The 24,554-nt window shown below is 38.3% G+C and overlaps 1 protein-coding gene across 2 annotated transcripts in view; it reads left to right on the top strand.

The window, feature by feature from the left end:
- RBMS3 (RNA binding motif single stranded interacting protein 3) overlaps positions 1-24,554 on the top strand; it is a gene marked incomplete at both ends in the record, with an annotated part of 439,102 nt that overhangs the window by 377,132 nt on the left and 37,416 nt on the right. For both annotated transcript variants that reach the window (XM_079538692.1, XM_079538691.1), the window contains one exon: positions 1,624-1,674. In XM_079538692.1, the coding sequence (XP_079394818.1) occupies positions 1,624-1,674 (51 nt within the window). The remainder of the gene's footprint in view (positions 1-1,623; positions 1,675-24,554) is intronic.

Raw genomic sequence — 24,554 nt, 5'->3', positions numbered from 1 at the left:
CTGAGTCCTAGATGAGAAACTGTTCTTACTGTTGGAATTGATTTGTTGGTTTGGTGTGTGTTTTCTGTGGGGAGGTTTAATGTTTTTGGATGGTTTTTTTTGTTGTTTTTTTTTTCCCCCCTCAGATAATGTTTATTTATCTACAGGCAATGTTGTACACAAACTGTGCTTTAAACCTGATCGTCAAAGATAAAGGATTCTTGTAATTTTCTTTGATTTCTGTGTTGTTTCATTTTAGGTAGCTATGTAACACCAAACAAAAAGTTGCTTCGGTGAGATGAATTCAGTAAATTTGCATCAGTTCATGGTTTGACGCATTTAAATCAAAAAACATTTTGTTGCCATTTGTTTTGTTTTGTTTTCTAAAATCCAGATCATTCTTACTTGGTAGTTTATAGTTGAAGCCCAAAGACATTTGCCTTGGCACAGAGGAGGAACTACAAGGAGGGGAACATTGAACAGCATCAAGCTCATTAGAGCACTAATCTTTTTAGCTACTGGGGATTCACAATAGAAAATTTTGTAGTAGTGTGTATTTGCATGTGTGTGCTCTGGTTTTGGTTCTAAAACTGTTACAGTGAACTTGCTTTTCAATAAAAACTCTGATTTAGCCAATTTCAAAAAATGCTAAAGCACAAAACTACACAATTAATTCTCACTTGCTTCATGAACAAAATCACAAGGCATATGGAAAATCAAGACTTTCTGGCTTTCTCCTACATATCCTTGTTTGTGTTCAGCCTGAGATACCACATGTCCTTTTCTGTGAGTGTGGAGGTAGTGACTGCCCACTGATGGCTATAGCACAGATATATTTTCATGTACTTCTCATGTGTTGTGGTCCCCAAATTGACACAGAAAGAATCAAGACACAATTCTTGAGATTGGCTCTTGAGTTACAATAACACGTGGACCATTCATGCTTAGCAGAAGAGGTAGTTATGGCTCAGAGATGCTTCCACAAATACACAAGAACTTTGTAATGCACTTAATTGTTAGTAAAACTAATTTATCTGTGTAATCTGTTACATGTCAGTAGTCAGACAAAACAACAAAGAAAGGCTTCAGTGAGGCATACTGAGTTCTGCTGAGAATGGATGCCATGATGCCCAAGGCAGGAGCTGCTTCTATGGACAAGGGCATCTTAAGTCAGCTACGCTATGGAAGCTTTCAATCATAGTGAGCTTCAAAAACTCTAAATTAGATCTTCTGCTCTTCCTGAAAACAGGATAAATCATTCTAGAATCTCTGAAAATGTTATACCTTTCAAAGTTTCAAAGACATGTTCACAGTTACGTTGATGGATGAAAGCACACAATACAAATGAAGAATTAAGACAACATGGAATATTGAATAATTCTCTATGAGATTAAATAATGTGGATCACAGAGGTGGTGCAATCTTTAGGACTTCTGAATTTGGTGGAAATATCAAACACAGTTTGAAAGCTTTTTTCTTTGTCAGTAACTTTATGATGCATAAATCATGTTTACATTGAGCTACATGCCTTGAGTCTTTTTCTGAAATTAGCTCTGTAGTTGCAATATAAATAATATTTTCAAGTAAATTATTGGGGTTCTGTTTTAAGCTTTTCTGTGCTAATAGAAAGTATTTGATATGCAGGTCCAGAGTACTTCCTGGATGCCTCATCCGCCATATGTTATGCAACCAACAGTAAGTAGATACTAGTTAATATTCAACTAAAAATGCTTACACTGTAGCCTTACACTGCTTGTCAGCCACAGGAAAGTCCTAGGTCGTGTAAGAGCAGCCAGCTGCTCTTTTGACAAGATCCCTCTGCTGCAAATTTTTTGCTTCTTTTAGGAACACTATTTGATTTAGTGAAAAGAGGAGGATGGGTGATATATTATCTAACTGCATTGACTATAAGAGAATAACTAGATCTAAAGTCGAACTTCTGAAGCTTTGCTTCACGGTCTGCAAGGTAGCCACATTCCTGCATACTTTGAATTGCCAGGTTCAACACATTAGCCTTCCCTTATATGCTTATCCATCAAATAAGTCCTTTGTAGTTGTATATACTTTAAAGAATCCTCAATGCCTCAATATTGCAAGTACTCAAAAGGGTGAAACACAGCTGTCTTGCAGAATCTCTGCTTAACCTGAATCTCTTTTATGATTTGACCACTCAACTCTTTTTATTTCTGAGTAAATTTTTATCTTTCATCAGCTTATAGATGCTATTTGTATCTGCATTAAACTTGTAATACCATTTGTTAGAGGTGAATTATTTTTTTTACCTCTGTTTTGATGCACTTTGCCTAAATATTAGTGATGTCTCAGATGGAAAGAACATATTGAACAGCACTACCTACAGATTGTTTTAGTTTTGTTTCCTCTGTTTGATTGGTTTTTCAGGCATGGATCCACTCTACAGTGTCATTAATCAAAATTCAAATGTGTATTCCACCTGAGTATTGCTATATCGATTCAAGTGAGAGTAAAACAAAAATGAAGTTCCATAGTTCAGACTTGTTTATTATGTGTACGTTAGGATATTCATTATGTTAATTTGTGTTCAAATGTTTTGACCTCACAATAGATTAACATCTCCTGTTCCTTTCTGGTTAGAATTAGCTATGCAAAAATCTGGATACAATTACCCTACATACCTTTTTAGTAGTGCAGGATTCTCATCCCACTTTTAAGTCCCCTTCCGTATCTTTGGAAGGGAAGTTAAAAGTTCTGTGTTCTTTGGAGACAAGTTTTTCAGTTTTGTCTAACTAGGCAGTGACTGTAGAGTGTGACTGACTGTCTCCAGGAAGCCCAATTCCCACCTCTTTGGTGCTGTACCACTCTCCAGGTCCTGGCAGAGATTTCCATCTCAGTGGAATAAAGCTACTGCTGTGTTTGTTGTAGGAAGCCAAACTGTATTGAACAATCAATTCTGTATTCTAAGTATTTGGGTTTACTTGCAGATCAGAAGAAATTTGAGAAGTGTGGATATGAGGAACTTAAGACTTGTGGAAGCCAAAGGATCTCTGATCCTTGTGGAAATATTCCATTTCAAAAAGAAGGAACATAAGCACTTTACCAATTCCAGTCTTTTGTTTATAGATGTGTTTGAGTTTTATTTGACCATGTTCAGCAAAGCATTTTTCTGCACTACCAGAAGCAGTGAGTATTTCGGCGTACTGATTGGATGTGCTTACCCCTTGGTAAAGGGCTGTGAAGAGAAAAATAATTTTTATAGTGAGTAGCATCCTGAATATGCCAAGTTATATTTGTGTTCATTGCTAACACAATGAAAGGAAGTGTACTTTTATGTGGAAAAGCAGAGGGAGAACGGACAAGAGGTTTAACATTTCAGTTTCAGTGTCACTGCCGTTGTGGGCTATCTCTATGTGTTGTCTGTACCAAATCCAGTCTTTTCACTGAAAGATTTTTCCTACGTGTTTCCCAAGATTTATGTTCTTAAATAAATGGACAGGAGGACTTTAGAACTGAAGGCAGAAAGGCAGAACTACCATTCTCCAGATTTCATTCAGAGATTAATTCTTTATTAGAAATGTCTGAAAAATGGCCAGAGAATTACCGCACAGCAAACCATGAGAATTGATGGTCTATTTTGAAAGAAAATATAGAATCGTTGTCCACAGTAAGTTTGCTTTAGTTTCATGTTAAGTATGGAGACTATTCTAGGCAACTACATAGCTTAAAAAAGTATGAAGAAAAGATTGTGACAAGGCTGGCAGAATGTAAGACCCAGTGATTTGATGGAACTGGGAACTTTCTAATTCACTTAGCTTTTTGTTTCTTCTGTAACTTAGTTTGCCATGTTATTATCTAAATTGCTACCACTTTACTTCACAGTATTTTATGAGATGATTGATTGCGGTGCATGATATCCCATTGGAAACCAGTGCAGATAAATATTACATTCCCCTTGCCCCAGGAAGGAGAACATTTTGTTAAGCCTGTATTATTCTTTCTGAATAAAGATGAACTCTTACAGCACAGTTTGAATTGTTCAAATGCCAGCGGTTAATTCTTTGTTTTTATTATAAATATCCACTAAATTATGTTACTGGATGATTAGTTTTTCATTTCAGAAGGAAGCTCCTACTTGATACTTATGTATAATTTAATACCACATAGTGTCCCCCGTGACAGAAAAAGAATCAGGCCTGTGCTATAGAGGAGACAAAGGAGGTTTTCATTCAGCATGCCATGCACAGACAGGACAGCTTGCTCCCAGACTGGCAAGCTTGCTGACATGAGGAAAAAGCTGTGCTGTGCAGCATCACCACCCTGCCTCTGCCGGCCTCTTCTTTGCATGCCCATCTCTGCTTCTATGTCACCTCTCTGTCCACTGTCATGTAAACACCGAGCTCCGTTTTTGCTGATAGCCCTCTGCAGTAGGTTGGCCTGGTGGAGGTTTTGGTCATTTATTTCCCTTTGTATATTGAGTTCAGTCACATCTTCCTGATGTGTGCGTTCTGTTTTTGTTTACTTGGTGAATTCAAAGAACACTATAATAAATATAAAATACTCTATCTCTGATTCTTTCTATAGTTTTTTAACTATGATTCTAATAGATAGCAGCAACATATTCCATTGCCTGGAAAATAGGTGCAGATATTGCTTTCCCCTCCCCAACCTTGTCTGTCTTTCTTTTGTGATCTCATTAAAACAATGAGTAATCAAAATGACTTTCTGTAAGAAGAAAACAGTCAGAAATACTGGGAAATATTTTTCTCAAGTCAAATGGGGCAGCCCAGGGCTCCTCAGTTATAGCATCATTTACTCTTGATTTTCCCTGTAACTTTTAAACTTAATATAGTAGGTTGATGCCAAAGAGCGATAGCATTTTAAAAAGGTAGGGTTGGTTTTAGCTTTGAATTTTACTAGCTTTATGCAAAGAGCCATGGAAAAGTAATATCAGATGTGTTGAGGAAGTACTGATGTTTCAGAATAACCAGTAACATGCTGAAATAAAAGGGTCATAAGTCCCAAATCTTTGTGCTTGCGCAACCTTCAGAGTTTTGGGAAATAGGATCCCAGATTCGCATGCCTTTAAGCTCATGTGTGACTCAAACAGTTGAAAATGCATTCTTTGTAAATGGAGCCTTCACCATTTTATGACCATATTGATTATACTGTGTGCAAGTAAGAATGCCTCACTTTCACCAGTTTTCTTGTTTTTCCATGTGACGTTAGCTCCAATGGAAGACAAGCTCCCAAAGAGTTATGGCCATGTGGAGTTGGGCTCGTATTGGCACAATATGTAATCTACTGATCACAGTCTAGGCTCCATTTAGTCAACTGTATCTTTCAAAGTACAGTTCAAACTCATCCCTTCTTTAAAGGATTCTTTTATTTCTTCACCGCCTTAGGATAAGGGTAAATGGATAGCAATGAGAGAATTAAAACATATTAGGGATAAAGGTTATTATAGAGATGTATAATATTTGCCATATTAATATGTTTTTCCTGCAGTCCCTAGAGGCCGTTTGGTGGTTTGGGAAAAACATTGAAAACCATGATCTACGCTCAGTTCATATATAGATAATCTTCAATTTTTATTAACAATGACATTTGTGTAAAAATTTTTGTACAGGTCTTTATTGCACATCGTATGTGTACTCCTGCCTCTAAAGGCAGTTTTTTAGTGAACCAACAGAAATGCTCTACACCAGTACTGTGTGTACATACTGGCTTTTATTTTCTAATAAAACTGCGCTCCCACAACAATTAACTTATGTACACAAATAGGTGTTCTTCTCAGTCTTGAGCGGTTTGTGGAGAAGGAATGTGCCAGCAATATGCAAAAAATCTACTACTGTTAAAGTGCACATGGGAGAAATGCTCTTCTGCACATTTCTCAAGCCCGTACAGCCCTTTTAGAAAGGTTGATGTCTTAACCAATGTCATTATTGTTCTTCTTTAACATCAAAAACAAAAACATTAATTATTTCATAAGCAGCATGAAACCCCTGTTTTGGTGTGATGCGAGGCTGTGTAACGACTCCAGAATCTTGCCTTTTGATTGTTGTGTGTGAATGCAGCTTAAAAAGTACAAACTGTCCAACTGAAATATATCAGTTTTCATTTTCTCACTAGCAACTCTGTTGTTTTGGACAGTACCCAAAATACCACAGCAGTTTCAGTGTTTTGATTCCTACACTCTCGAACAAAGAAGTTCCTTGTGCTCCCTTCGGTGTCCCTCTCCCAAGGCTGCTTTCTTTACCTCACGTTTGTTGCTCTACCTTTTTAGCAAACAGAGCCAGGAGTCCATCTTACATTTGGATGTATAAGTAAGGGAACAAAGTATGTCCTTTGCAGACAGCTGAGTCCTGCATCCAAGATGAAATGTGAGAGTTCAGCTAGATGGTATGAAAAGTAAACAGGAAATAATCCTTGGAAATTGGAATCTCCAGCTATTCTTTTAACTTTTAGATGTGTGTTTTTAAGAGATCCTTTGAACGTGAACTTACTTGAACTTTTAAAGCTAAGGAGTTCAGAGGTTGAAATAACTCACCAAATACCAGTGCCAAAGTTTTGCTGAACAATTTTAATTTCAGTGTTTCCCGAGGCAGAAAATCAAGGACTGCCAATTCTATAACTCTGATAATCAAGATGGTAATTGGCAATGTTCCTTTGGGACAAGCAGGCTTGCATGAGGTCATTTCTGCCTGCCTCTTGCCCAGCACTGGCCTTTTTTAGAAGTTGCCTCTTCTACTAATTGGGTAATTTCAGCCTCAGCTGGGCATGCTCTGACTGACCCTGTCTAGTGCCAGCTACAGTGGTGTAAGGAGAGTACTGGGCTGTCTGCCTGACGAGGCTTGAAAAGCAGTGCCCGTCACCCAAGCTCACACCTCTGTAACAGGGAATAGGTGTAAACAATTTACCCAGGTCACACATCATGCTCAAGCATAGAGGCTTGTATGTCTGATTATCCAGTTCTTCTGGAATCATATCAAAGTACTGATGCAGTCATTTGTTCTGCTGTTGCAGAAACTAGTATGAATTAATCTGAATGGCAGAAAAAGCCTTATTCGAGTTAGATTTCCAACCCTTTTTTTTTTTGACACTCTGCTGGAGCCCCCTAGTGAAATTGGGTGTTTTTGTGATGGCAGAAAGACACACCACATATGGATTCAGTTAGAAGATGTGGACAGGAGAACCACAAGCCTTTCCAGCAGACAATCCATTGCATTTGAGGAACTTTTGTGTTGCTCTTTAATCTTAAAAAGACATAAGAGTTCTAGTAAATTTTATTTTCATGTGTTCTACAGATAATATGAATACTAAATGGATAAACCAACAGTCTAAAACATTTTAAAGGACATTCATGTTACTGGGGGAAAAAATATATATATATATAATACAAATCTATAAATGGAAAAGGAAAAGATGTTTGAAGAAGAAGGCTGACACTAAATCTTAGAGATACTCCAAAGAGTCTGAAGCCAGGAATTTCTGGTTGAGAGATATAGTGGTTATGGAATATTGATTTCTCTTTAACAGAAAAGATGTAACCTTAACTGTCAACATTCATTGTCAAGAAAAATCTTGACATGACAACTGTTTAAAAGCAGTAAGGTTTATCAAAGGGGGCTATTTTTTAAAATACAGTTATTAATCAATAGACGTTAGAGTACCTTCTGTGGAAGAATGTAGTGCGTTTAAAAAAAAAAATAAATCAATGTCTAATTTTGTACAAAGCCTGCAGTCTGTTTTAAGTTTTCCAGTTTCACGTACATTTACTAAGCCTGAAAATCACTAATTCTGTACTTTGTATAACATATGTACCATGTGTGTCTTGGGTTGCATGTAGATTTGTATTTACACAAAGTTTTAAATTTATGGAGTCAAAAGCTTGAGCACAGCCTGTAAGGTTCATATATAACGTTTGCCATTTTGAGCAAGAAATTTCTCATTTGATCAGCACTTACCATTTTAGTTATTGTCCAGGTTGTAGACAAATAAGTAGAAGGAAAGAGATAGGATCAGTAAGGAGTAATGGACTACATAAGCACATGGTATCAATTATAGTCCAAGAGTTAGAATGATGAGTGTGCAAAAATTAACAGGCTCAGCAGAAGGATGAATTAGGTAAGCATATGATATAATTTTGACAGATGATTTTTCAGTGTAATTCACCGTCAAATATTTTTCCCTCTGTATTGTGCTTTGCTTTTGCATGCTGCGTCCTGTGAGCAAGTGAGGCCTGTGGTTACAGGTGTAGTACAGTCTTGTCATAATTATCCTCTATCATGGACCATCTCTTATTTTTTTGCAGTAACGTCCATTGTTTTGCAGAGGATAGTAATACTTCAACCTCTGCAGTGAGTGCTTTGCTGCACTGGGTTAAGTGAATGTAGATTTCTGTCTGATATTCTTGTAGTAAGCAGGACACAATCCCCCTTGAAACACAGATGGTTGTATACTGTAATTGCCAAATGTGCATATTCTGTGAGGGTGGAAAGGAAAGGCAGCAATTTTCATCCGCCACCAGCAGCGAAAAGCTTTGAAAAAGCTCTGTGCTCTGGCAGCACTGAGGATTCGCACTATTAGTGACAAGGCTGGGAGTTATCTACTGTTGTTGCCTGCTGCACACGGTGGTGGGTCTCTTTCCCATGATGAAGACATGGTTCTCATTTCCATACTGCAGATAAGGATAGAGGTTGTTGCTGCTGAACAGTTCTCCAGCAGAAAGGGAGCTGTATTTCCTTTGTGCTTCACAACCCACATCTGTGCATTGCAGAAAAATTTCATTTCCATTAGAGGTGAGGCACTGGGCAGCTTTGGGGAACAGGGCAGCCCTGTGAACCCAAAAGAGCAGTATTAAGGAACAGTATTATTGTACAGCTAGCCTGCTCTGGTGGTTGGCGACCCTACACATCGCAGGGGGGTTGAAACTCCATGATCATTGTGGTACTTTTCAACCCAGGCCATTCTATGATTCTAGAGAAATGCTGGGGCAGCACTGTAACTGTGATGATTCCAGCATAAGAGTTATGAAGACTGACACAACCTCACGAAGTCACAAATGTGAGTTTCTGCTAGCACAGGGACAAGTCGAGTTGGAGTCTTTTGACAAAATACCATTTTATACATGACTGAAGAGGAATGAGTTATGAAGGAATCAAGGTGTAATTTGCAAATTACTGTAACTTTTTTTTTTTTTTAATATGCTATTCATGGAGGTTTTTGACATAGAGAATTCTGTGACAGCAAATTCCAAATGGAAATCATGAATATTTTTTCATGTACGTGTAATGTATGGCAACATTCATTTTTGCTGGAGCTCCTTTCTGACCTAAGCCTGCTTTTCCTCACACTGATTTCAGAAGACTCACACACTTAGAGCACTTAATGATAAATGATTTTTCTTCTGCCACTGATCTTGTGCATGACCTTAGGGAAAACATCTTCCTTCTCAGCCTCAGTTTCTGATTTGTCTTTTGTTTTCTTACCACCACCTATTTAGCTTACAGAACTGTCATACCACTAAATAGCTTTTACTGGCCATTTGTGAAATGTCTGGTGGAACAAGAACTTTAAGCACAACAGTTACATTATTAATATTTAGAGTTGTCTTGTTAAATATTAAAATAAATCTGTCTTGATTACAAGGGGAAATGTTGGGTCTAATTTTGCTGGTATAAATCAAGAGTTAACCTGACTTTAGAAAATTGAGTTATGAAGGTGTGAAGTAGTAAGAATGAGAAGAGAATCACGCCTGCAGCAAAAAGTTGATGAAGGAGACTCTGGCACACACATAATTCTTAGAACAAAAGCACTATCATAAATTACCATTAGGTTATGCAAGTGCATTCAAGGACCAATTTATCTAAGTAGGAGAAATTAGCTAATGTATTTATTACTTGTGATTACATCATGATTGTCCAGCAGAGGAATTGTGCAAAAAAATGTAAAAATTGTCCTTTAGGGAGCTAGTGGCCAGTTTGTAAGACCCAGAATTCCAGCTATACCCAAGAACCATATATAATCCCTTCCAAAACCTGATTAAATAGTTAGATTTTTTTTGCCTCTTGCTAATTCTGTCTGGAGTCTTATTTCAGAACACCTTTGCTCTGAAGCTTAGAACTGCATTTTTAATTTCCAACCAAAATGTACTCCTGCTTATTTTACATCTGTCTGCTCCTGGCCAAACATTCCCCTCTCTCTTCAGAAAAGCTCTCTTCTAGATGTTTTCTACATTCATTTATAGGCAAAAATTTTACCTGCATCTTTGTTTGCTGAGCTAATTATGCTAACATCACAATGCATTTGCAGTCGCTTAGCAGGTTTGTACCTCTGGCTGTTACACTGACTGTTCTTCGGATCTGTTTCGCTTTGAATTCATTTTTCTAGGACAGCCAATGCACACAGTATTCTAACCTTTTTTAGAACAGCATTAATACTCGTATCTCTCTGTTTTTTTTTTTTTAAAGTACTCTTTGAGTGCTTTATTGCATGCGACCCTGCTACTGCAGCCATCCAGCAATTTGCAGTTATGCCTAGATTTGCTTTCTGTTTTCCATCAATTGTTTCTGTGTTATGAAGGAAACCTTTAGTAGTGTAATTATCTTCACGAATCTGCTTAATACAGTGTTTCCTGTAAGGTAGTTTGATCTACTGGTTTATTGTCAATGCCTTCTAACCTCATCATTTCCTCAAATCTTTTTTTTTTTTTTTTTGTTCAAGGACATTATTAAAAACATTTGCTGAGAACAGTCCTTATGGAGATTTTAGTGACCCTTCTACCAAAGCACTATAGTTTCTCATTCAGCACAACCTGCTGTAATTTCTTCTTCACTTAATTCCTTATCTTCCTCAGATTTTATTAATTGGTGGTGTAGCACTACCTGAAATACTTTATTGACCTTCAGAGAGCTGCTGTGTTCTTTGTCTAGAAAATAGGTCATGTTATTTTAAAAAATTAGATTATCTAGCTCTATCTTTGGTTTATCTATGTTCTATCTTAATTAATATCCTCTAGTTCTAGCCTCTGGAACTGTGATTACATATGCTGGTTCTTCCATTATTCCCAAATAGAGGAAATCCAGACCTGGTTCCTTGTTTCACTTGTACCCACACCTTGAGCTCACTCACTTCTTTGTTTTTTTCATCTACTTTGACTGTATTCATCCCTCTGCCCAAACTTTCATTCTCAAAAAGCTTTCTGCCTCTGCTGTGTGATAACTCATGCAGGAAATGAAGGCAATGTCCTTATTCTGTTCAGGTTTCTTCTGAATTACCTTTAATCTGTACCTGATTCTCAGCAAATGGGGAGCCTGTCTCTGGGTTCTGTCCTTGTTTTTCACTTACCTGTTTGAAAAGTCTTTTGTTTGGCATTTGAATGTTGTTGCAAGCTCTCCCATAGATTTTTAGCAAATGTTACTTCTGGTCTGTAAGATGCAGCTTTTTTGTCTTTTTATTTTTCATTCTGTCTTCATTCTTGATATTCTTACCTAGGTGTCTGAGTAAGTGGTTGACTAATTAATGCCTCCTCCACTGTGGCTGGTGAAGCACCTTAGTAGCATAATTATTTTTTAATTATTTTTGCAGATAAAGTGCTAACTTTTTTTAATATCAAACATAAAAATATAGTTTGATTTGACCTCCTGGAAGTTAGAAACTCCTAAGATATCATAAGTAATAGCTCATTATTGAATATAGTCTAACTGTATTTGCCATTCATTTCTTATTCTATTAAATGAAATGCTTTCTTTTCAGATCAAATGTCTTTATAAAGAATGTAATATTGACCTAAGCTTTGCAGTACAGAGGCAGCTCTAGATAAAATCATGTGTATCTTTGCTAAACTGATTTCAGTCCTGAAATCAAGTTGAAGTTAAGCAGACTGATCGTTTAATTACACTTTTTAGGCTGTAACCTCATGCCCTTGTTTTCTTCTCAAACTGTTGCAAATTAGGAATGTCCGTGTTTTCTTCTCAAATTGGTGTAAATTAGGAATGTCTGTTCTAAGTCCATGCATTCAAGTGTATGTGTCAAAAAGCTTCTTGTTAAGAATCAGTGGTATCTGAACATTGCTGAGAGTATGGTTTCAACTTCTTTTTCTTACACGATTACAAAAACAAATAGAGAAATATAATAATACAAACACTGAACATTCCTTGACTGTTTCATAGTAGACTGATGAAAATGAGTTGTGTAAAACAGTGATATATCAACAAAGTCAGAAGAATTTTGAAAGAGTGCTGAGTTGTTATTTAGTCAAACTGCTGAAGGATTATTTTTTGGACTACCTGCCAAAGAGAGACGCACTTCCAGCAGAGTAGGCTTTCTTATCAAAAGGTCTATTGTTAAAAGGAAAGGGGAAATCAGAACTTGAAATTTCACTGCTTCTAACTGTGGTTTAAATGCAATTTGTTATTTTTTATTACTGACAACAGTCTTGAATGTACCTAGTTAAAGGATGTCTGCAGAGTTTTCCCAGTCCCTGCTTTTTGAATAAGTTACCTGGGAGCTTTTATTAAATCCCTGCAGGCCTTGTTGCCCAGAAGAAGCCTCGTCTTTCACATCCTAAATCCCAGCTGTAGTACATTTATAGGAAGCAACTGAGTGGAAGATATCCCTTTCTTTTACACACAACACACACATCCCAAAGCAGGAAAAAAAAAATTGATTTTTTCACTATCAGATGTCTACTTTTGCCTCTTGAAAAACTGTAACACTCAGAAAAAAACACGTGCAGAGTCCTGATCCAGGCCTTGGTCCAGAATAACTTGGAACATTTCTTCAGCTCAAAGCTGAGGATCACAGGGTTGACACCCCGCTACTTATCTCTGTGGTGGGACAAGAGGGTTGCATATGATTCACACAGAGAACGGCTTGCTTTCAAACAGCCTTTGTACTTTTCCAGTATGACAATCTGTAAATCATTATGCACCCCTCTTTGCCCAATCCACACAGGATGTGAGGCTGTGTCAGCTCCCAGCTTGATAGCCTTCCTCTTTAGCGCGATCAATAAAAGCTCCTGCTTGCAGCTTTGGAAATTACTGGTCTATGGCCTGCTACTCGCCAAGAGCGTAGGCGTCACTTTCGCAGATGTCCTGCATCTGACGTGGCTGAGACTAGAGGCAGTCTTGTTTTTCCTGGTGGCAGGTAGTGGGAGAGACATGCTGTGGTAAAGCTGGTCCATCTATACTGCTGCCACTGCTCCTGGCTTGCCTGGCTTTCTCAGTGGGCTGACAGTGTTTGCCCGCTGTTAGTTCCACACGTACATGTTTCTTAAACACCTCCAGGGCAGTCCATTCCAGTGCATAACCACTCTTTCAGAGAATAATTTTTTCTTATTATCTAACCTGAACCTCCCCTTGTGCCACTTTGAGGCCATTCCCTCTCATCCTATTGATGCAGCAGCCTTTCTCTCTGATTCATGTCTGCAGAAGTAGCAAAGCTGTAGTTCCCTCATTAACTCTCGCTCTAAGTTCACCACACACGTCAGTACAGGTGTATGGGAACTGCTGAATCACAGCCTGAACCTCTGATTGATCACCTGAGGTGAGCACTGAGTCAGCCACAGGAGCACAGGTGAAGGCAATTCAGCTGTGCTACTGGAAGGGGTGGAGCCTGGCTGCACCTCTCCTAGACTCATTTAAGAGCTGCCTATCAATAGGGAAGGATCTTTTTTGAAGATCCCTCCTCTGGAGTTTCATAGTGAGCCCAGGATATGGGTAAGCATTCTGTCTATTCTCTTTGGATATAATAAACTCTCTGGTACATTTCATAATTATAACATCTGTACATTCATTGGTTATACAACAGATTAGATGCTGACCTGCTGGAAAGGAGCTTTTCAAACAAACACATGGATGTCCTGGTGGCACACAGGTTGGCTGTGAGCAAGCAGTGTGCCCTTAAGGCCATGCAGACTAATAGTATCCCAGGTGAATTAAAAAGAGTATGGCCAGCAGGTCAAGGGAGGTGATTGTCCCCCTGTACTCTGCTCTGGTGAGGCCACGTCTGGAGTACTGTATACATTTATGGACTTGTCAGTTTAAAAAAGATAGGGAACTTCTGGAGAGAGGCCGGAGGGGGCTGCAAAGATGATTTGAGTCCTGCAGCATCTCCCTCATGAGGAAGGACTGAGAGGGCTGTTAAATCTAAAGAAGACTGAGAGGGTGTATTATCAATGCTTATAAATGTCTAAAAGGCAGGAGTCAAGTGGATAGGGCCAGGCTCTTTTTAATAGTGCCCAGCAACAGGACAATGGGCAACAAACAGATCAGAACATACAATATTCCATATGATCATGAGGAAATACTCCTTTATTTTGAGGATTACAGAGCACTGGAATAGGCAGCCCAGAGAGATTGTGGAATCTCTTTCTCTGGTAATATGCAAAGTGCACCTGGATGCTTTCCCATGAAATCTGCTCTAGGGAAACTTTTATAGCAGAGGGGTTGGACTGGAAGACCTCTGAAGGTCCCTTCCAACCTATACAATTCTTTGATTTTGCATGTGATCCAGCAATGAAAGCCGCCCATCACAATAGCTGAGGTTACAACAGGCCACATCTTCCCCCAGAAACAGCAGAGAACTGACAAGAATTTCAAGAGAAAGAGTTGTTCCCCTGCTCTCATGCTGTCTTCTGCAGAGCATAGCACCCAGTTCACATGCCTTACTATTCTTTTGATAATGAATTTTATAACATTTCAGCCTAGATCTTCACGGTTGCTCAACAACTTGATTATATTGGTTTTAATCTGAGTTGACTATGGGGCCAGTTTCAGTCAGTGCTTTGGACGTGGTGGGGGGAGAAAAATGGTCCTGAAAAGGTGGTCTGGCACTTTGCTGCTACCGAAAGTGATTTGGGGCTTAGTGCCCAGATTTGATTTTACAACAGCAAGCTTGCTTCTAATCTATACCAGTGTTCACATGGTAGAGTCAGGTGCAACTCTCCTAGAGTAGCTCCCAGTCCCTCTATGCTACTTTTACCCTCTTGTCTCCACTTTCCAAGGTGGTAAATCAAGACCTATTTTATCCACTGGTGAGAATTCAGCTTTGACTCTAACACTAAGAAGACTTTTGCAGGATCTGTGTAGGTGTTGTGCACAGCTTTGAACTTCTAGGCTTTGTACTTCAGTGAATAGTAACCACGGATGTTTCCCCTGATATCATATAAATAAAATATTGTATATAAGTGTCACCCATTCAGAATACTGGTGATTATTTTGCTGTAAGGCAAGTGAACTTATTGTGAAGATCTAACATGAGATCTTGGAGAATTTGGGCATAATTTAACCAGAGAGAACTTAGTATTACAGGAACCAGGATGTTATCATTTGTCAAACTTCCCAGCATTTTACATGCCATTCAAATCTCTCCTCTAGTTGGTTATCAGTAGTGAAAGCCATGGCTTTGAGAGTATGATGCTTAGCCATGATCCACAGTTAAGATCATCCAAACTGTCACCAGGCTGAGAGAAACAAAAGAGAAAACGTGTCTGTAGCTGCTTATCTCTTTGATGATTATGTGTGCTTGTCTACCCAATACACCATTGCACTCAAATCATCTTTGAACCTACTTTCATCATTTTGCTCAACAGGCATATAGAGGAGTAAGTAAGACAGTGCTGTGAGTGCAGTTGTGTCAAGTGGTGTGTGACAGTGCCTTGCTCTTTAATTTCATCTTTTTGGCCCAGCTGGGCAATATGTAAGCCGTTGTTATGCCACATTAATTCATGCTTTTTCTCACAGAAGAAAAGGCTATGTTAACTCTTTTGTGTTGTTGAAATTCTTGTGGTTAAAGAGTGATTAAACTCTTTGAAGTTAACAATTCCAATATTCAGTATATGTCCTAGGCACATCATAAGCATTGCTTTTATATGTTTTATGTTCTAAAGGACAATAGTTTTGCTCAAATGTGGCAGTTTCCTCTTAGAAGTGTCTTCTCTATTTCAAAGGGTGCTATCTGTCATTATGACATGCTCCAGAAGGAGGACCCAAGCCAAGCAAGAGCAGAACAATCAGAAGGTTAGAATGTGTGGCAGAGAAAAACTAAGAAATCCCAAAAGTGCCTTCTGACTGGCACCCATTTTTACCCTACGTATCATTGGTTATTTAGTACTGATAAGTCAGTGCACTTTAACGTGAAATTGTTTGGCTTCCCTGTGAGGCAATCCATTTTGCCAACCTCTGATTTAGTAACTATAGCAAATTCCATGTGTGTCAGTGAGCTCTTCAGGCAGTGAGCTTTTGCTGTGATCTGGTTAGACCTTCAAGCAGCTGACCCATGCTTATATCTGCATAGCAAGTCTGAAGCTAATATGTTTGATCAGAAGTGAAAAGATGAATCAATAGCTTTAAAATGTAGGACAGTTGCCAGCAAGTTTTAAAATCTTTTCTACAGAGTTGGAATGCAACTTCCTAAAACTGATGAATCAGTTCTGAGGATTGGTACTAGGCTGTAATTTTCCTGAAGGCTTTCAAAGGCTTTTGAAATGATTCTGAAATATTTCAATAATTGGCGTTGTACAATGTTAAAAATCCTGCCAAGGTACCTAATTAAATGCAGCCATAGTTGCTTCTCTGAACTGAAATTAACTCCGTGGTTTGACGTATTGTGAGCACTCTTATACAGGTGGATAATTCAAGTTCCACAATGAGTTTTGGTCACCTAGTTTCTCAGTTCAGTAGGTCTGCAACTGAATCATTTCCTCTTAATGGGTGACTTGATTGAGTGGTTTGAAAGTAATTAGCAAACCCAGTAGATCTGATCTTGAAGTGTACGATCAGCATCTTATCAGGAACTCTTCAGTTCCTATGGGAAGCTGTGGTCGACTTCTCAACAAATTCAGAGCACAACTTGTTCCTTCTTATAAGGAAGCTGATCAAGGAATGGTTGCACCATCCCAGACATGTTTTGACTTGTGATAAAGTGATCCCAGCTGATTCTAAGGGCATTTTCAGAACGTCTATTCTTTATTAGTACTGGATGTTTTATTTGGTCACTTTAAAGGAAACAGTAATTGACTTCTTACAGATGCAGACTTTTTTTAATCCACTAATACATTTTAATCTTGGGGCACAGCTATAACTGGGATATGCTTCGACTCCAGAGCAATTCAGATTGATTTTTTTTCTACTTCAGAAATATATTGTAGAAGACCCACAGTATATAAAAGTGCTCAGTGTGTTGAGATGAACTGGCCTTGTGGTATATGCAGCTCCTAATGGGAATTCAGTACATTTAGGGAAGTGGTAATTGATTACCTGGTGCTTGGGCTAATTGATATGGCACTGAGTTAGTCAGAAGCTCTCAGCTCCATCAAAATCACGCATGACAGTGCTCCAGTGCTTCTTAATACTGACTGGGTAGTTCATACAACAAAAACAGCATGTTGTGGAGGAGATTTCCAGAGCTGAGTGAATCTTCCTTCAGCATCAGTTACATTCTTTCCAGTAAGGCTTCCTGCCTGGAGTAGCATTACTCCTCCGCTGGAAAATTTTTAAAAGGATGTTCTCAGGTCTGTTTATTTTTTATGGGCTTGGATGCGGTCACTGAGATCCTGTGAGATCAGAAGTATGGAATGAAAGTGGCCACAGATGACACTTGAGCTATTTCCACAGCTGGATGTACACCAGCCAGAGTAGGCGGTCTTCTGCAGATGAATTAGTTCGTTGAAGTACATGATACAAAACATCTGTTACAATGAGAACAAACAAAAACAATGTGCCTTTGAAGACAGCGATTTGTTGGGAGCTTCTTGCAAGGGTGCTGAATGAAGCAGTTGTCAGCAAGGAAACATTTTCAGGCTTGCCCTTGCATGAACTAAAGCAAAACTACACAGTAAAAATACCTTCATTCAATCAAGCAAAAGATCTGCTTTTCCCAAATGCTGTTAGACTGATTCCTGATACAGCAGTGGGGAGGGAGAGAGTCCTTCTGTACCAAATGTCTTTTATACCCTAAACCACTTTTAATACAATGGTACCATTCCAGCTGAGTGGCTATAAAAACTTAGAAGCTACATTGGTACAATAACTGTTATTCTGTCAGTCGTTCCCCACACTGCTTTATTACCAGCTGTCTTGAAGTGCAATAGACATTTTTCATTGTCACTGCCACCTGATGACAAATAAAACCTTCAAAATGTTTTTGCTCAGAGGAGTAGCTCACAGCTCCTAAACAGAAGTGAACCTTTCATGTCATCTTAATGAGCAGAACTGATCCAAACATTCCCACTCCATTTTACCCTTTTGAAGCACTTACTTTTGGCTGCCTTTTGTTTTTTCTCATGTTTGATCTGGTAAGAAAGTAGAAATTCTGTATATTTTTGGCCTAAACACGCATGATATATGCATAAATGTCAGACAGATCAATAAGGCGTTTGTTGGTTTTCACAGGTTAGTATTGCTCTTGTAGACAGTTTAAAGAAAATGCAGTGCTGCTAACATGGTATTTTAGTCATGAATTGGAGGCAAATATATACTTAAATACCACTTCCTCTATTTTTTTTTTCCTGAAGTGAGCATACTAACTACAACACATGCATAATAGGAGCACTACTAAAGTATGCTCCCGAAGAGGGGTTTTGCCCCATCTGCGTGCACATGAGGTGGATTGTAGTAGTAAAATAAATAAATAGAAATTAATTTTTTAGATCAAGTAGTAGAGATATGTGATTTTGGACCTTGAAGTCCTTTACTTCTCCCCCATCTGCTGGCCTGCTGTGTCTGCAGAAGGGAGCGCATTTTCATGAAGGCTCAACGAATGAACAGGTGCTCCCGTGGGTCTTGGGGTGTCAAATGAGCCTGTTGGGAGAATGCATCTTGCTCTGGATGTACATCTGTGATCAAGTGGTAGGTGTCTGGAGAGGCTGGAAGCTGCTGAGGAAGCAAAGTTAAGATTTTTGTTCAGTCCAATTGATTCTAGTTTATGCTTTCCTGATGAGCAGTGTCATTGTAGACGTTGTCATAGTTTATTATAGCTGCACAAGACAATTATGTTAATTTTACTTTTATTTCCTAATATTCTTTGATCTCGTGCACATCAAAGATATAAAATTTTAGTCTTGTTGGTAATTAGCTAGAAAGCAAATATGTTGTCTGTCAGTACAGAGGATACAAAGCACAAGAAATTGTCCTGGGGGAGTCTGGGCTCTAGTCTAATTTTTTTTTTTTTTTTTTCTCCTCATCAGATTTTTATTTCTCTTTCATCAGTTGCCTCAACCATTAAATAAATGTACTGGAAGTAAACTTTGCCATTGTGAAATTCATTCAGCTTTTTAAACCACCTAGTCACTCAGTAGGGATCCTCAATTGAGGCAAAGCAGTTTGGTAGATGAAACAAAAATGTACATCAGTGTTTCCCAAATTTGCAACAACCCCTTGCAGTCTGTATTGACGAAGGTTTCACGCTTGCTTGCTGTTAGTTTTGTGCAGACCGAGGCTAATGCTGTGCACAGTTCTGATTTAATTCGACCATTATAATCTGGGGGCTTTGATTCCTAACTTGTGATTAGTGCTCTGGTCAAGAAGAGCAAATGACTATATGCTAAATCGTTTTGATCACAGTTGCTCTTTAAAGTTGTCTTTCTGGAAGAAGAAAGCACACAGGGATTATTTTTAAATTTCTGCAGTGAATCTCTGCGTCAGTACTTTATGCCTACAGCTGGTAGATTTATACACTGAGATTTATTCTGAGGATTGACCTCCCCCCCACACACACACTTTTTTTTTTGTTCATGAATTGCAAAGAGATCATTATCTTCATAAATTTGTTTACTGTCCAAAACTTTTGTATGAATAATTTATGGCAACATTTCAGCCTAAGGATTGTTCTCAGTGTGCATAACAAGTATTTATTAGATGGTTTCATACTGGAAGTTGTTATTAGACTCGCTGCCTTCCTGTTCCCAGGTTGGTTGTCCTTATCTTTATTAATTACTTCAGCTTCTAGACAAGATGACTGTCTTGCCACAGAATAAGATTTTATTTCTTGATTAAACAAGTCTGCAGGCAGCCGTCAGTTACCTATATAGTAGTCACTGTTGAAAATAAAAATAACATAAAATTTAGAATTGGACTGTTGTAAAAAAAAAAAAAATATATATATATATATATATATGTATGTATATATATATAGAGAGAGAGAGAGAGAGAGAGAGAATCACAATCTAAATCTGAAGACCAAAGCAGAATCATTCCTGCCTGGTATAATTAATTAATGACAATCTGTAAGTGGTATAAAAATCTATTAGATACCTGCATAGTAATGCAGAGTTTGGCTTCCATCTCTGAGGATTAAAACAGTGTGAAAGTCCAGTAGCATTCAAGTCAGTGACAAAACTAATTGATTTCAATGGGGCCAGGATTTCAGGCCAAAATTTTCAAATTCACTAAGCTAAAATCTGTACTTTGCTGTTGCTGGATTATGGAGGTTTTAACCACTGAAATTGTAAATGGCTAAAAATTTGTCTCTATCTAGTTTCAAGTATTGCATTTATCATTTCTTTTTTTTTTTGGGGGGGGGGGGGGGATTTTTATTCACTCACAGTCACGCAAGGCTGAAACACCACAAAACAGAATCTTTCATGATACTGCATTTCCTAGATAGTAGAAATAGTACAAGAAGATACCACAAAGAAAATACTATAAACAAACCATTTCATGTACTTTTTAGTCCCACAAATGGATTTTCTGTGTGCTTGGAAAAGCCTCTGCGGAACAGAAATATGGCTGCCAAGATGTTGGTCTCTATTGGAGTTTATCGGAACATCTGCTGTTAGTTATGTTGTGTCTTTTGATGTCAAAGAAAAAACAAGGGCTTGTTTGGTTTTTGGTGGAAGGGGGTTCAAACAGAACGAAGATTCACAACCATGCAGTGCAAAGAGTCCAGCCCTTGAGTCTCCATCACTCTGGAATTAATTACAGCCCTCTTTTTTCTATGCACATAGCTCTCAAGAGAAGATGGGAGTATTACCCACTTGCCTATCATCTTGCTCCTATTTATCTTCCTTTAGATGTTTCTTGTTTCCTTTTCCTCTGAGGCTACCCTTTGCCTCTGGCTAGGACTGACAAGGCTATTACATATATAGTACTTTGTGAATAATAAAATTTGGCTTTGTGGGTTGAATCAAATAATAATGCTAAAACTTGTCCCGAAGTGAAAATCTGCAGAAGGGAGAGGGTAGTGACATGGAAAAAGTTGTGAAAATGTTGTTTTGACTCAACTCCAGGAGACAGCTTGGGAGTGGGAAAAGGGAGAGAAGAACAAAGACAAAATGTCTATAATCTTTGTTTTCATTTCTGGTCTATTGAACTAATTTTAGATTTTTTTTCCTTCAAATTTAGATAAATTCTGAAATGACATGTCATTTTGAAATATGGTAGAAACACTGCATTTTGACAGCTCCAATTTTTTTCATTCCTTTGGTCACAATTATGTGCCAAGTGTGACCTGAATTCACAGTATATTTTATACTCCCTCAAAGTGCTCTTTCAGAATAATTTACTGTTCATCTCAGCAGTGGTTGTGTACTGTCCAGCTGGCCTTTTTTTCCTCCAGCCTCTAGTATGTCTTTTAACTCTGAAGCACTTCTACCTGTGTGTAAAAGATGTCTTCCTGAGCTCCTGGCTGCCTAATCTGTGTTACAAAAGGCTGATCATTCAGCTTGGGTCAAAGACTTGCTCTGGTACATTCACCACAGTAGTGGGCAACAATCTTATTTTTATCTGGCAGTGGAGCAAGTTGCTCAGCATTGTCTGAGAAAACAATGTTTGGTAGTAGACTGTTTCCAGTCAGCTACCTGCTAGCCTGAAGAACTGACTTATGTTGGATGAAAGAAGGATTTAGAAAAAGACCTTGACAGTTCTTGACCTCTTCTTTCTTTGATAATCCTTAAGACCTGTGAATTTTTTTTGTCATTGTGTAGTTCTGTTAAATGCTTTACATAGTGACTCGTAGAAAATGGTGGTTCACCTCAAAGCTGTAATAAATTGAAAGTGTAAATAAATGTATGCCAAAGAGATTTGGCTAATTTACTCCGATAAACCCGTTCACATTAGAAAGCTAAAGCAGGAAACCCAGTCTTAATTTGTCCACGTTGCTTTGATGTTCTCTTTCATTGATGAGCAGAAAATTGCTTTTAAGCAAGTAGCCCGAACCCAGATTATGCAGAAGTCTTGGCATTCATCTGCCAAAATTGATGACTATTTTAGAGTGGATTGAAATGAATTGTGATGAGAGGCAAATAACAAGCAAGATATTACCACAGTGTAGAGAGAGGTAGTAATAAAGTATTCGGTAACTCTAGGCATTGCAATATGTGGGTGGCTGAAAATGTACTTTGTTATCTGCTTTCTGCCTTTCATTTAACTAATATCACTGGAATTCCTCTGAAACTGGCAACGGGATGGGATGGATGTGATCCATTCGGTAATGTAGAAAGTGGGCTGCTTGGGAATCAGTCATCAGAAAGTGGCAACTTTTTGATAAAGTAGAACATCCTGATGTGACACAGCAGTGACATTCTCCCTAGATCAGTCAGCATGCAAGGCAGCAGCCATGCAAGCCTGTCCCTTCCATCTATCAGTGTTCTTTTACATGGAGCTAACCTGTAAAATACTATCCCTCGCCCTTCACGTGCTTTGGGAATGCTTTTGGGCATCACAAGTTGCAGTCCTTTTGGGATGGAGAGTGTCTCTCTGTGGGCAGCTGATGCATGGACAAAACTGAACAGCTGTAGTTTGATAATGACTTTCAGTCCCAGCAAACTTCAGCAACAACCCAACCCAGTGACACAGCATTGAGACTCCCTATTCTATTACTGATCCTCTGAGCCACTCTGTTCCCTCCATGTACTTTCAACATATTTAACACGTTACAGCTGCGCTCAGTCCTATACAATAGTTAAGAGGGCTGCCAGCATTTCCAGTATGAACTCATATTTTAAGGATAATAATTCAGCTGTAAAAATGTGCTTCAGGCTGAAACTTTATAAGGAAGGTCTCGGCCCAAGAAATATTTCAATTTATTCATTCTTAATCAGTACAGATGTATTAAAAATAAAATAACCGATCCTTGTAGGATCAGTTGCTTTTCCCTCTTTTCAGCATAGCAATAGCTAAAATCTGTCTTCCTTGAACTTTTCATGCCTTTTTCTTTTTTTTAACCTGACTGGACTGTTTTACCTGGTGAAGCTTTAACTCACGAGGGTCAGTTTAAAGTGCATTTTATCATTATTTTCATCTTCCTTGAAAAGAAAATAAATGATGTTTGGAGCAAGGTAGATTTAAACTAACCATTTTCTATAAATTGTCTGCACAGTATGAATTGAGAGATTAAATGATTCCTCTTAATAATTAATTTGAACTGGAGGATGTGATCAAAACCATCTGTTCCTTTAGGGCCTGGAACTGTAATGACCCAAGCTGCATCCCAAGTCTGAACACTCATGAACCTGGGAAAGTTCAGATGGTGATCCAGACTATTCCAGGACCCTATAATAACAAGCTAGCACTCAAGGCCTCTATATATCACGTAGTTTGTTAAGCACTTAGAGATTTTTGTAGAAGGGAGACTTACGAATGTCAAAATTTATTGTAATATACAAGCTGGTCTCACTGAAAGTACTCTCAAGCAAATGAGGACTTGAAATATTACATTATTACTTAGAAAACCTGTTCAGCCCTTATATACTTCTGCTTTGTGACCATTGACACAGAAGTTAGAACTTGAGTTTGATTTCGTTTGCATAAGTCATACCACACTGATTTAAATGAGGTTACTTTTGAATTGCTTGTTCCCTGTGCCTGCTGCCATCAGATTTACTAGCTTCTTTTGGTCTATGCATTAGGGAAAAACAAGATTAGCTAAGGACATTTTTGCGGCACCATTTTCTCCTGATTGTGCCTGTAATATTGGCTATTTAGTACAGTGGAAATCTGCACAGGAGTCACTGAAGATGGTGGAGTTATGCAGGTGTGGCAAAAGCCATGTGTTGTTGACAGTTGGCTTGTACAGTTGAATGCAAACAGCAAGTGGTCTGTTGGCAGAGAAATCATGGTTAAAATTTGTAAAGGCATGAGTTAGGCATAGGGTCACATTGCTTGCTATGATGGAATATGAGGTAAGAAGTCACTACTGAACGTTTATGCCTCAGTCTTGTTTTTGAGTGCTGTCACCAAGCTGACGCTGCTAGGTACCCAAATTTAAGCATTCAAAAGGCAAATCTCAATACAGAATGGAGTGCCTTTCACCCATACCCTTCCTTGAGAGGCAAAGAATCGAGAAAATGAAACATAGTTTGGGACCTGTGATAGAGTGTTTATGCTTTGAAAAGTTGTTGTTTTATTTTTTAATGAAAGGAAAGGCAGGGCTGGGATAATTTTGTTTTGAAAACTGTGCTAAGAAGCGCTCCGTTGAAATTTAACATGTGGGATTACAAATCAAACAGAACATGATGGAAATACAGAAATTGGTCCTCTCTAGTAAGGCAGCATTTCTCAATTACAAGGTCAAAATGGAACAAATTGTTACATAACATGATCTGTGGCTTAGTACTGGATTTCCATGTACCGACTTAAGTCTGAAAACTATTATTCAGCATA

The sequence above is a fragment of the Tetrao urogallus genome, assembly GCF_951394365.1.
Source record: "Tetrao urogallus genome assembly, chromosome: 7".
Lineage (NCBI taxonomy): Eukaryota > Metazoa > Chordata > Aves > Galliformes > Phasianidae > Tetrao > Tetrao urogallus.
The sequence above is the reverse complement of the archived record's forward strand: the minus strand, read 5'-3'. Positions and strand labels throughout refer to the sequence as shown.